At 41.0% G+C, this 12,390-nt stretch overlaps 1 protein-coding gene across 9 annotated transcripts; it reads left to right on the top strand.

The window, feature by feature from the left end:
• The first annotated feature begins 318 nt into the window (after positions 1-318).
• On the top strand, positions 319-9,872 carry LOC117850117 (cysteine-rich receptor-like protein kinase 25). Of its 9 annotated transcripts, none has more exons than XM_034731914.2 (11): positions 319-1,011; positions 1,114-1,653; positions 2,955-3,007; positions 5,158-5,252; positions 6,210-6,332; positions 6,583-6,680; positions 8,073-8,121; positions 8,206-8,295; positions 8,371-8,593; positions 8,840-8,993; positions 9,308-9,872. In XM_034731914.2, the coding sequence occupies exons 2-11, from the start codon at positions 1,201-1,203 to the stop codon at positions 9,554-9,556; spliced, it is 1,587 nt and encodes a 528-aa protein (XP_034587805.1). In that variant the 5' UTR covers positions 319-1,011; positions 1,114-1,200; the 3' UTR covers positions 9,557-9,872. The 9 variants fall into 9 exon arrangements, with proteins under 9 accessions (XP_034587805.1, XP_034587804.1, XP_034587803.1 ...); XM_034731913.2 differs by having other exon boundaries at positions 8,365-8,593; XM_034731912.2 differs by having other exon boundaries at positions 8,073-8,142; positions 8,218-8,295.
• Positions 9,873-12,390: the final 2,518 nt, after the last annotated feature.

The following is a 12,390-nucleotide window of genomic DNA, read 5'->3' as shown; positions in this document are numbered from 1 at the left end:
TACAACTCTGTAGCTAAAATTTTTGTAAATTAAAGTTGTTTAGATAATAAAAATATAATTCTAGCATATATTTTCCATCCTTGTAGTTTGAATTTCATGTTTTATTTGGATGTTTGTAACTTTTTTATATGGACTTGCATGAAAACAAATTTTATGTGGAAATTGTTGGTTTGGACCTGATCTACAATGTTGTAGTTGGAAGTTTTTAATTTAAAGTCATTTAGATGTGAAGGTCATAATGGAAGGTCATAAGTTCGAAGGCTGCCGTACGTGCGTTTATTTTGCGTGAAAAAATATTACTGTTTACATTGGGGTTGATTTGCAGCTTAAAAAATATAAATTCCGGTTTTTACTGAAAATGCTGGCACGTAAAATACTTCCTGAACCTGATTGGAACCAGCTTCCAACCGGACCGCACCAAGCGACATTGGCGACGGGCCAGTAATCCTGCACTCCCCATGACCCCATCTTTGTCATAGTCAATCATGCTGCTCACAAGTCACACAACTCACAACCACGGTCAAGGGCGACCCCTGTGCCTTGCTTGGAAATGGGATCGCTGTGGCCGCGCTCCGCTCGCTCGGAAGAGCAGAGGGCGTCGGCACGGCCACCTCATTCACCCTGGCAGGCGGCGGGTGGGAGGCTAAGCTACATTCCTGACTTGTTGCCCGTCGGATGCGTGAGCCGTGCGCAACGTGTTTGTGGAAATGCCTCACCGGCGAACGCGGATTCTCCGTCGACGTCTTCGCCCACAAGCGTTGACTTGGTGGTGGTGGTCCCGTCTTGTTCGGTCCCAGAGTCTCCGGTTCGGCGGCATTCTTGCAATCCCTGCCGCCTTCTTGGAAATTTCGCCTTGGGAGCTCTCTGCGTTCAAATCCAGTTGGTGCTGTGTGCGGCAGCTGCTGCAAGCCAACTATTTCCTAAGGCTTGTGGTCTTGTGGACCTAGCTTGGCAAGTGGCTAACTGAGGCGACCTCCCATGGAAAAGAGCTGCTCCTAGTACCTTTCAATGGTAACTAGAGCTGTAATGCCACTTTCTTTTCAGTTCTTGTTTGTTGGTGTTTGCCATTTGTTGCTATTTGCGTAAGAAAACCAACATGCCTTTTCTCTGCAGCGCAACTGCAGTTGATGTTGCAGGTTCTGTCAGCAAGTCAAAAGCTTACCTTTCAAAGGCCACGGAGGGGAAGGTGCAAGAGGAACCATGGCCCTCTGGAATGGCCTTGGGCAGGTGGCTACTGTTGCGCAGCTTACTGGAGTGGATGCCAGTGGGCTGATTGCAATGATTCTCGAGGCGGTGCGGACGGTCAGCCGCAACAAAGAGGACTGCAGGCATCTTGCTCGCCGGGCTATGATGATTGGTGACCTCTTGCAAAAGCTGCAGGGATGGGATATGATGCAGGAACCAGAGATCAGGAGGCCGCTTGATGGGCTGGATGATGCGCTCCGGGAGGCATATGTGCTCATCGCTTCCTGCCAGAATTGTAGCACCACATACCGCTTCTTAATGGGCTGGAAGCAGGCTGAACAGTTTCAAGGGGTGCAGAAGAAGATTGATAGCTATCTCCAACTCTACCCCTTTATCAGTCATATTGATATTACTCGTCGACTAGATCAACTTTGCAAAAATGAACATCTGTCATGCTCCCAGGCTCAGGTCAGTTTAGGAGCCTTAAAGTCTGAGTGCTCTTGTAGTACAACGATTAATTAATTTTAGTTTTCATCTTTGTTAAAATGAAACAGTCTTGTTTGATTGTGAAACAGTCAATGAGTAAAAAGAACCAGATGAATCTAACTGTAGACTGTAGAGTACTAACTTTCTGGTTTCATTGTGATTATTAGAAGGTAATAGTCATCAAACAGTCTTTAACATCCTAATCTCTAGTTGAATTAATCATATCTCCTTGTACGTGATAGAGGGCTGGTCCACAGCAGTGCTGGCCGTGGCCAACCTTGATCCATGCTCATGACAGTAGCTCCAATTCTACCAAACTACATAATGCCATCATTGGGAAGGTAAATTGTGAACAATAACTAAATATGGAATGTAAAGGTAGAGAGAATAAAAACTTGGCATGACAACTTTTACACTAGTCCTTGCTTGAGCCCCTTGGAATGGTCTCCACACACCAGAAAATCTCTTAATGGGCCTTTCCCTGGTTGCTACTTGCCGTCTTCACTATGGTAATGCTCGCCACTTAGGCATGTGCCACTATCCCAATCATAAGATTTGCCACTACTTCACAAACTCAGTTAGAAGTTTTCCCAAGGTTACAACATTGTAAAGTCATCTAGATGCTTGCAAGCACCAAAAGAAACAAATGTGGCTTCCTCTTGTAATGGAACTGTAAGCTAATTACCTAGCTAGATGTGCACCAGGCCTAAACTAGCAACAATCAATCATTAATATTACGCTAAAAACTGCTTTTACTCTTATATTATCACCAAAGTGTTCCACGCCCTTTCCAATTTTTGCATAACCTTTCCAAGGGTTATAGCATCCTCAAATGGTCAGCCAAATGGGTATTTAAAGAGCCAGCAGAAAAAAATTAACCATTGGGCAGCAAAAGCTAGCAGTTTGGCTGAAATGATAGAGATATCACATCATCAAGATCCAGTGACTCCATTGAATTGTATGTTGAAACATTGTCCTGAGTTGCAGAAAACCTTTGTTGACTTTACTGAAGAAGTGATGAACTGCACTTCTGTGGTCAGCTGCTCTTTGAGTTAGAAAAAAACTTATGATCTTTACCTTACAAAACAAACCCTTGACTATGGGGACAAGAAACTCCCCTGGCTTGCCTTAAGAGAGGGGAATATCGACCTTTAAGAAGGTACTCACATGACTTGCGAGCACCTGGGTTTGAGCCATTGCTCACCAACATAGCTATTACTTGGTTCTCATTTTTGGCATGCACTACAAGTACAGCATAATTGAAGATCTATTTATTATTTCAGGGTGTTGGAGATAGATTGGGGTCATCAATGAGTTGTTCAAACAATGATGCAAGGTTGGATATTCGCAATGATTTATCTGTTTGATACATTAATTATCAAAATTTCGAAATGCCCACACATGTTTATATGGTTCCAAATGACCAGAGTTAAAAGTTACTTAAACTCGATTCCCACTAGTTGTTCATTGGCATCATTGAACGTATATGGTGCCAAGACAAGTATCTTACAACAGAAGCAATGAAACTCTTTTACTTTTCATGTACAGATTCTAACTAATTATCTTAGTACCTAATTTACATTTGTTTGAAAAAATCATACTGCATGATTTGCATTACAAAAGATTGATGAAAGCTGATTTGTTATTGCTTATACATTTGGAGTATGTATATGTATACACGGCCCAATAATTTATGTGTGCCTACTGCCTACTAGCAAAGCAACATTATATTTTACTCTCACATCTTTGGGGAAGCTTCGGGCCTGCAGACCAACCTGTCCAAGAGCTGTGTGATCCCTATTCAGTGTGAAGGGGAGATAATTGAGGCTGTGAACAACACCTTACAGTGTACAACCACATCTTTCCCCTGCACATACCTGGGACTGCCTATCTCTGACAAGAAGCTAAGGAAATGTGACCTGATACCTTGGATTGAGAAAATAGCAAATAAGCTCCCAGGATGGAAAGCCTCTCTCATGAATATGTCTGGTCGGGCTGTGCTGGTACGCTTTGTCCTTACTGCCATTCCCCTTATACTTGCTAGTCGTCATCAAGGTCCCAAAATGGTTCATTAAAGCAATCGATAAAATCAGAAAGGGGTTTCTGTGGAAAGGAAGAAAGGAGGTGAATGGTGGCTGCTGCCTGGTAGCTTGGGAAAAGGTCAGTAGACTCATTGATCTCGGGGGCCTGGGAATTCATAACCTGGAAATCATGGGTTGGGCATATCAAATGCGATGGCTTTGGTTAGAAAAGACTCGATCTGACTGTCCATGGGCTGGTCTAGAAATAGCAGTGCACTCCAATAATTTGGCCGTGTTTGCCATCTCGGTGGTGACATCTACTGGAAATGGGGCAAGCACATTATTTTGGTCTGTAGATGGCTGCATGGTTGTTCTCTGGAAGAATTAGCACCTGAAAGTCACAAGTGTGTCCCTCCGACATTGAGAAAGACGAGAACAGTGGCCCAAGCCCTTATGGATCATGCTTGGGTAGCAGACATTAGAGGGGCGCTCAGTCTGGTTGGTCTAACCGAGTATCTGCATCTGTGGGATGCTTTAGCAGACAGTGTTGAACCAATCTGATGATCAGCACTGGTGGAAGTTTGAAGCTTCAGGCCAATTTTCTACCAAATCGGGTTATAGAGCTTTCTTTGTCGGCTCTATCTCCTTTGAACCTTGGAAGCGGATATGGAAATCTTGGGCCCCGGGTAAATGCAAATTGTTTATTTGGTTGGCCATCCGAAATTGTTGCTGGACAGCTGATCGCATGGAGAAAAGAGGGCTCCCTCACCCAGAGCAATGCAGTCTCTGTGACCAGGAGAATGAGACGGTTCAACACATTATTACGTCTTGCGTGTTTGCAAGGCAATTCTGGTATAGCATCCTAGGGCATTTGAACTTGTCCAGTGTGGTACCTAATCACAGGGACAGTTCTTTTTCTGTCTGGTGGTGCAAATCCTTGAAGAAAGTTCAGAAGCAGCAAAAAAAGGGTTCTAATTCTGTGGTCATTCTTGGAGCATGGACCATTTGGCGCAATGCTTGTGTTTTTGATGGATCTGCTCCTAGCATCCAGGGAGCTCTACAGGTCTTCAAGGATGAATCTCAATGGTGGCTATCAGCTGGAGCCAAGGGGCTGGCAGCCTTGGATCTTGGTAGGATTGTAGTCTAGTGGTTGGATCAGTTTTTTTTCTTGGTCAGGCCCTTTTAGTTCGTTTTTCTGTAAGATTTATCTTTCTGTTTAAAACCCACATCTCTCACTCTAGTCCAAGGTGAGGTGGTGTTATTGTAATTGGACTATTCTTTCTCTTAATGCAAAGATACACAGTTCTCCTGCGTGTTCGATAAAAAAATTTTACTCTCGGATAGCAATAGTAAAATTAACTATTCACAACGTGATTTATGAAATATATATTGTTGGATTAAAGCATTTCGTGAAACATCTAAACCATTTGGAATAGTAGTTTATTGAATTAATTTGTACATTCAGGACAGGACGGGATGGAAGTGGCTTACAACATACTGAATCACAAACGGTCCAATCAGCAGCTGAACATTATCAAAGTGATGAGCACCAACAGGGAGGTACTCTTTTCTGTATTTTAAGGATTGAAATTGAATCATGAAGTTAAATGATATATAAGGTTGAATATCAAATTATGTTCACTATGTAAACTATTTGAGCAGGCAAATTATTTTATTTTTCTAGCCAACTTCTTCATATACAAAATTGTACACTTGTACAATGATTTTTGAATCCATGAAAGTCATTTTTTGTCCACCTGGTACCAATTGGTCCTGGTTACAATAACTGGCAAAAAGCCTACGTGTTTACAACAAACTAGTTGGATTGCCTCCGAAATTGTGTGGGTGAAATAAATGCAAGTGTAGCAGTTTCTGTACATTTCTACAACCTATGTGTTATGTGGGGCCATGTCTACGAACGATGGCGCAAAAAGCATGCAGCACCAGCTGCGTAGATGCTGACGATAGTATCTCCGTTATTCGATCCGTTTTGTTTTGTAAGCTTTGGCCTGTACTTTGGCATTCGGTTGGTTAGGATCTGCACACAGTTGTTAGCATTCAGTTTTCTAGCTGTTTGGTTGTTGCATGAGTGATCTGTAAAAGGTTTGGCCTTGTATATATGGGACTGATCATCTGGGAAAGCAAGAAAATAGTTTGTGCCTGTTCATGTTTCATCTACCACAGCTCCAGGGAGACAGGGAAAGAGCCTTGTCATCCTGTCGAGCAAGCCCTCCAATCCGAGACTAGACACAATAGTATTATGCAAACTCAATAGTATTGTCTATATAACTGTGATAGCTATAATAAGTATATGTAAGTAATTAGAGTAAACAGTTAGACTTTGGTTCAACCAGATTTTTCTCGTTTGTTGACTATTAATGAGAAAATTTGTTGTAACTTGTTTTGTTTTAGGATTATAATTATACTGCTGTGGGAAGTTATATTTATACAGATGCATAACAAAGCTAATTCTTTGTACGTTAAATATGACACTTTTTGTTACGCTTATGTTTGTAGGTCACCAGGAACTTAATGAAATTGGATCAACAAGAAAGAGTAGATTTACATGGTCCTTTTGGTGGCTTCAAGACAAGATAAGACTACCGTATATTCCTAGGTCCTTAGATCGTCGTGAACTAGGTATTAGCAATCAGCATCAACTAAACAGTTAATTATGTGGCTGTTCATCCCTTTCATTTTCTGTGTCTAGTTTTTAAGGGAATAATGCTTTTGTAGTTTCCAGCCATAGTTCGTAGCACACTACAGTTACTTTTTGATGATACGATAAAATAAGCAGACCAGATAAACAACAACAACCATGAACATGGACAAAGGTGGAGTGTTTAATCTGAAAATTTCATTCTTATTTGAAGTGTTTTCTTTATAACAGGGTTTTCAGTCTTCCGCTTCTGTCATATGAAGGCTGCTACGGATAACTTCTCATTTGAAAATGAAATAGGACATGGTGGTTCCGCTACCGTTTATAAGGTAGTTATTTGTTATTTGAAAAGAACCTAACAGGTTTCGTTTTCCTCGTGTTTATCTTACCCTATATTTCTATTATAGATGTTAGAAGATGCAAACTTATCCTTATTCTACAGATTCAAATATTCTAACTTTCTAAGTTGATCATCAGGATTGTTAATTGTTTGGAAATGTTTCGTTGCTCATGTAATTGGTTCTGTACAAGATTACTTGAGTAGGAAGTACTCCAAGTAGAACTCATTGCTCTAAAATTAGGTAGAAAGCATACCTTTTAATCTGTATCTTTTAAAAATGAAAAATCACAATCTCCTGTAACTTTAGCAATTTACCTCCCATGCAAGTCGTGTTACTGTATGTGCCATGCCAATGTTGTGTTGTAATCTATATAAATTCTTTCTTTTGGTTTCCATTTTGTTATGCTCCAAAATTTTTGGACCTTCAAATTTTGTGCACCATGAGTGTCATACATTTAGAAGTATGTACTGGAGTTTTCACACAACCAAACAAGTGATCCCTGGCGTGCTTGCTGTGCAAACCTATAGTTGCCCCTGGTTGTTCATTAAACATCTACATTCTTTCCTTCACCATGCATGTTATGAGATTAATCTTGTTAAATTATAGATTTGATGAGGCCAGTATTACTATGTTCTTTATCTTTGTTCTTTGCTGTTATTCTTACAAATAAATTTCTGAGGAAAATATTACTTCAAGGCTAAATTACCATTCAGCTGCATATCATAGAAAAATTTGACTATGAAATTATGCATTGTATCTTCTTTTTAATATAAATGATACGCAGCTTTTCTGCGTGTTCGAGAAAAAAATGTATTGTATGCCCTGATACTGACCAGGAGCCCACACACAGGGTGAGCTTGTGTACGAATATGACCTTGCTTGTACTTTTGTCCTTACTTCGAATAACAGAGTTTGTGTGCCCTATCCAACGCCACCATCGGCTACATGGCCTCTTTGTTTCCCTGTAAAATTGAAGCTCTACCAAGAAATTGCAAATGTCATAGGAGAACAAGAATAGTTGCATTTGAAATTTGTAATGATTAACGAACATAGTTGGTGTGTAAATCAGTAGTCAAGCACATGGAAGTATGGAAGTGAGATTGGTAGCATAAAGAAGAGATAGAGTATGATAAATGAATAAGATGATGAAAATTTTGAAGTATTAAATGTTCCTTATATATACTTATTAAGAGAACAGGAACATAGGCTGAATTTTGTTATCTTTTAAGCTGAAAGGCACGTGTGGTGGATGTACTTTTGTCAAAGTTCTCCTACCAGGGTTCTTAATATGCTTCTTTTATATTACTATGTTCTTCTGAAAATGGAATAATGTAGAGACTTTCCTTTTGGGTTAACAATTGTTTGGACTTGGCTTTTCAGGGTAAAATACATGGACGACTTGTCGCAATCAAAAGATATTCTACTTCAGGTTCAATTTCATACCGAAAAGGTCAAGCACGATGTTTTGAAGCTGAAATTTACTGCCTTCTGAAGTTTCAACATATAAATATAGTTAAGCTTCTAGGATATTGCACTGAAAGAAGGGAGATGATTTTGGTTTACGAGTACATCCCAAATGGTGGTCTGGACAAATATATAAGCGGTACATTTCCAGTATAATTTAGTTTGCCTTTCATCGATTAATACAGAACTTTATCTTTAATACTTTTAGGTGCAGGAACAGGGATGCTGCTTGACTGGACTCAGCGCTTCAGTATTATTTTAGGGATTGCACAGGGTGTTGCTTATCTACATAAGTACTGTGGCGTTACCATTCTACATAGGGATCTAAAGCCTAGCAATGTTCTCTTGGATTCTGACATGAATCCTAAGATTACAGATTTTGGCATAGCCAGATTACTGGGCAGTGCTTTGAATGAAGAGGTGATTGAGGGCACACTGTAAGACCTATTAAGCACACACTCATCCTATTTTGATTTTCCTTTTTAATTACATGGAACAAGTACGCGTGCAGCTATGAACACACCAGTACACAAGCATGTATGCAATGCAAACAGGTTGGCAACGATGGGAAGATTGGCACTCCCACGAGGCCATGGCTCCATCATCTACCACGAAATTCTTGCTAATGTTCTTATCCATCCCAGTTTTTCTTGCTAATAACTTCGTCTTATTTCCTTGTGTAGTGGTTATGTGGCTCCTGAGTACTTGTTGGTGGGTAGGGCCTCAACTAAGTCTGACATATATAGTTTCGGTGTCATTCTTATTGAGATGATCATGGGAAAGAGGAGCTTCAAACCTTCTTGTCAACGTCCTTTACATGGCGCTACGGAGCATTATGTGAGTAAATTTTTTATAGCATGCGTATGTACTCTGCAATAATAAAAAGCAATCGAACTCATAATACAATAGTGATATGACAAATTATTGCACGTAATATCTGTTATTGATTCTGCAGTGCCATTTTCAGTTGTAGGTAATTCACTGTATCCCTTTCTCTGCTTCATTCTAAACATGCATTTTCATGTTCTCTTTCCAATTTATGTAAAATTAATGGGTAAAATGTGTGCCTTGGAATCCCTTTAAATCACATGCTGCCCCTGGCTATTATATTATTACCTTTTGGAACTGTAATTTGATGGGAATCCTTGCAGGCCTGGGAATTGTGGACGGCAGGGAGATCACTGGAGCTCGTAGATCCATCTCTGCGTGACGAAGATCGAGTGGCTGAGATTCTGAGATGCATTCAGATAGGACTACTCTGTGTTGAACCGAGGCCGGAAGACCGACCCACCATGCCAGATGTTATTGTAATGCTTAGCAGTGAGAGTACGATCTTGCCTTCCCCTAAAAGAATAGGATATGAAGTTGCAGAGGGAGGACGACGCTCATATTTAATATAGTAATTAAACAAATGCTGGAGCCCTGGATTTGGAACCTCATCCAACTTCAGTGTCACCTGGATGATCATGATGATGATATATGAACCTCGTCACCTATAAAATATTGAAAACTTGTGTGCTACTTTTACCAATTATCATTTGTGTAAGATTGTGTATAATGCATGGGCTACAGCTTGAGCCTCATGGGTCAACTATATAGGAGTATATGGTTAGGAGGGCAAAGTAGCCTTTCCGATAAGGAAGGTTATCCTGGGATTACAATCCTAAACTAATCATATTCGGTGTTGCTTAATATACTCTTAACAATTTGTGATTTTGTGGCAGTGACTATCATTCGTCTGTTCATTTTGCAAGATCCATGCCATGATCATACTGTTATTTGGATACCATGATCATGACTTTGATCTTGATATCCGATTGGATACAGATGAACAAGTCACCAGAACAAGTTATGCATACCGGATGATCCGATGACCAATGGGGTCTATTTTGAGAGCATCGGAGTTTCGGCAGTGATGAGGCACTAGAATCTATATGGCAGTGATGAGGCACTAGAATCGGAGTTAGCCTGTCGATGCCTGGTGACAGTGCACCAGTTTAGTATTTAAAATATATATGGTTTTGTTGTTGTGTGTGTGTGCGCCTGTGCCACTGTACTAGTGTGGATCTGTGGGGATGTATTATGTATGTGTACTGAAAAATGCGATCTAATAAGAACGGTCATGGTTTGTTCATTATTTCAGAATAGAGGAACTTATATTGTGTATCTTCTTATATAAGTTGATAGTCCTTTATACTTTGCTTGCTATTTAAGGCGCAAAAGAAATGTCATGTTGTTCGCTGCCTCTGTTCTCTTCTCTCCATATTTCCAATCTAAACCGCCGCCCGACGAGCTGCTCGTCCTCGATGCCCAAATCCACCAGCATGGCTCAAAGGTAGACAAGCTTCTCAGAGCGCACCAACACGCTCTTCTCCATAGCAAAAGACCTCTCCCAGGAGTTTGGCGCCCACGTTGCCGTCATCGCGTTCTCCCCCACTGGCGAGCGCAAAGCCTATGGAGCACCCACCACGAACTCCATCCTATGCAACTACCTCCCGGAGATCCATAGCTCGTCGTCTCAAGCTTGTTCTGAAATAGCGGGGGAGGCCACCGCCAGGGTTGATGGAATGAAGCGGGAGGTAGAGGAGACCGTTTTCCAGGCTAAGATGGAAAGGGCGCTTCAAGCTACCGCATGGTCGAAGATCTTGGCGGCTCAAACAAGCGCGGGGAAACAGAACTGTTGGGAGGTGGATGTGGAAGCGCTCTGGGCGGACAAGTTCCTGGTGTTCGTCAGGGCGTTGGACGCGCTAAGGACCGACATCCAACGCCACCTCGACGTAATGGAATCATCCTAGAAAGAGAAGATGCAGCCTTAATCCTTTTTTGTTAGTGCTCTCACTGCAAGATAAATTATGAAGATGTTATGTGAACTTTTGTACTACCTTAATCCTTTTGTAATCCATGCAAGAAAGATTTGTATGTTCTTATTATATTAGGATCAATCAGACATATGATCCGTTCTCAGAAAATTAAATAGGTCAGACTAACATTTGCAATCCTTTATTGCAAAAAAGATGCTTGTCTGAATTTTGGCATGGTGAGCAAAGATTTCCTTGCTTTTGAGAGAGAGCCACATATGATCACAATATTTGGTAATAATCGTCTCATATTAATTTTCACCTCTCAAAAAAGGATGCACTATTCCTACTACATTCCCATTAAATGAAATATAAAATTCGATCCATCTTGGTTTCTAGAGGCATGCGAGTAGGAGAACAACCCATTGGGAATTAAATGAGGGAATAGCACAAATTGGTTTCAAGTAACCATGCCTACACGAGAACCAAGGATGACCGGTTGCGTGGATGTGGAGGATGTGATATTACACGACACTGGAATGTGGACGGTTGCCATGTTAAATCCTTGGGTACAAATTAGAATTCGTTATAATTTTTGGGAAAAATATGTACAGATCTCGTATGATCCATTATAGAAAAAGTGAAGTAGACAGACCAAAACATTTGATCCTTTGTTGAAAAAATGGTTTGAGTTATGGAAAGGTGAGCAAGGATTTCCTTAGTTTTGAGAGATAGCCAAATATGATTACTCATATTGATTTTCAACCTCTAAAAAAAACTGATGCACTATTCCAACTACAATAACATTAAATGAAACATAAAACAGAGTAGGAAAATAGCGGATTGATGTTCCATCCAAAGGAAACAGTCCATTGATCTTACAAATAAAAGATAACAACAAAGCAAAGATGGCTAGGGTTCCAACAAAATCTAAAGTTACTAATTAACATCATATCAAAGATAAACGATCTAATTAATCTCCTTAGGGTCCCCCAGGCCCTCCTAGAAGCGGGTCATGAATAGGTAGAAGCGGCTCACGTGGCAGAAGATGACGATCTCATTCCACCACTACCAGGTGTGAATGCGAAGGCGATCAACATCCTGGGACAATGGAAGCATGATGACGACAAGGGGGAAGGTGTCATCGTTCGCCATCCAGAAGTTGTGGTGGCCAAGTGCAGCGCCGCTGCAGACCGACGTGGTGTACCAAGGATCCTACTGGTGCTGCTCTCTGACACAAGCCGCAACCACCTAGTCTGACCTCACCCTCCCTGAGACCAGGATGTTGCAGCACAGGCAACAAGACAGTGGTGACCAGCAGCGAAGGTGTAGCAGCCATGTCCACGATACTTAAACGCAGATAGAAATTAGTTTGATCAAAGAGGGGGCAAGGTCGAATGCACATACAAATCGATACAGAGACTAGGGAGAGAGCA

The sequence above is a fragment of the Setaria viridis genome, chromosome 3 (genome assembly GCF_005286985.2).
Source record: "Setaria viridis chromosome 3, Setaria_viridis_v4.0, whole genome shotgun sequence".
In the NCBI taxonomy this organism is placed as follows: Eukaryota; Viridiplantae; Streptophyta; class Magnoliopsida; order Poales; family Poaceae; genus Setaria; species Setaria viridis.
The sequence above is the reverse complement of the archived record's forward strand: the minus strand, read 5'-3'. Positions and strand labels throughout refer to the sequence as shown.

Coding starts and splice junctions, on each gene's coding strand:
- LOC117850117 (XM_034731909.2), top strand. CDS start 1,201: ATGGCCCTCTGGAATGGCCTTGGGCAGGTGGCTACTGTTGCGCAGCTT. Junction 6,333..6,582: donor CTTAGATCGTCGTGAACTAG/GTATTAGCAATC, acceptor TCTTTATAACAG/GGTTTTCAGTCTTCCGCTTC. Junction 8,296..8,364: donor TCTGGACAAATATATAAGCG/GTACATTTCCAG, acceptor TAATACTTTTAG/GTGCAGGAACAGGGATGCTG.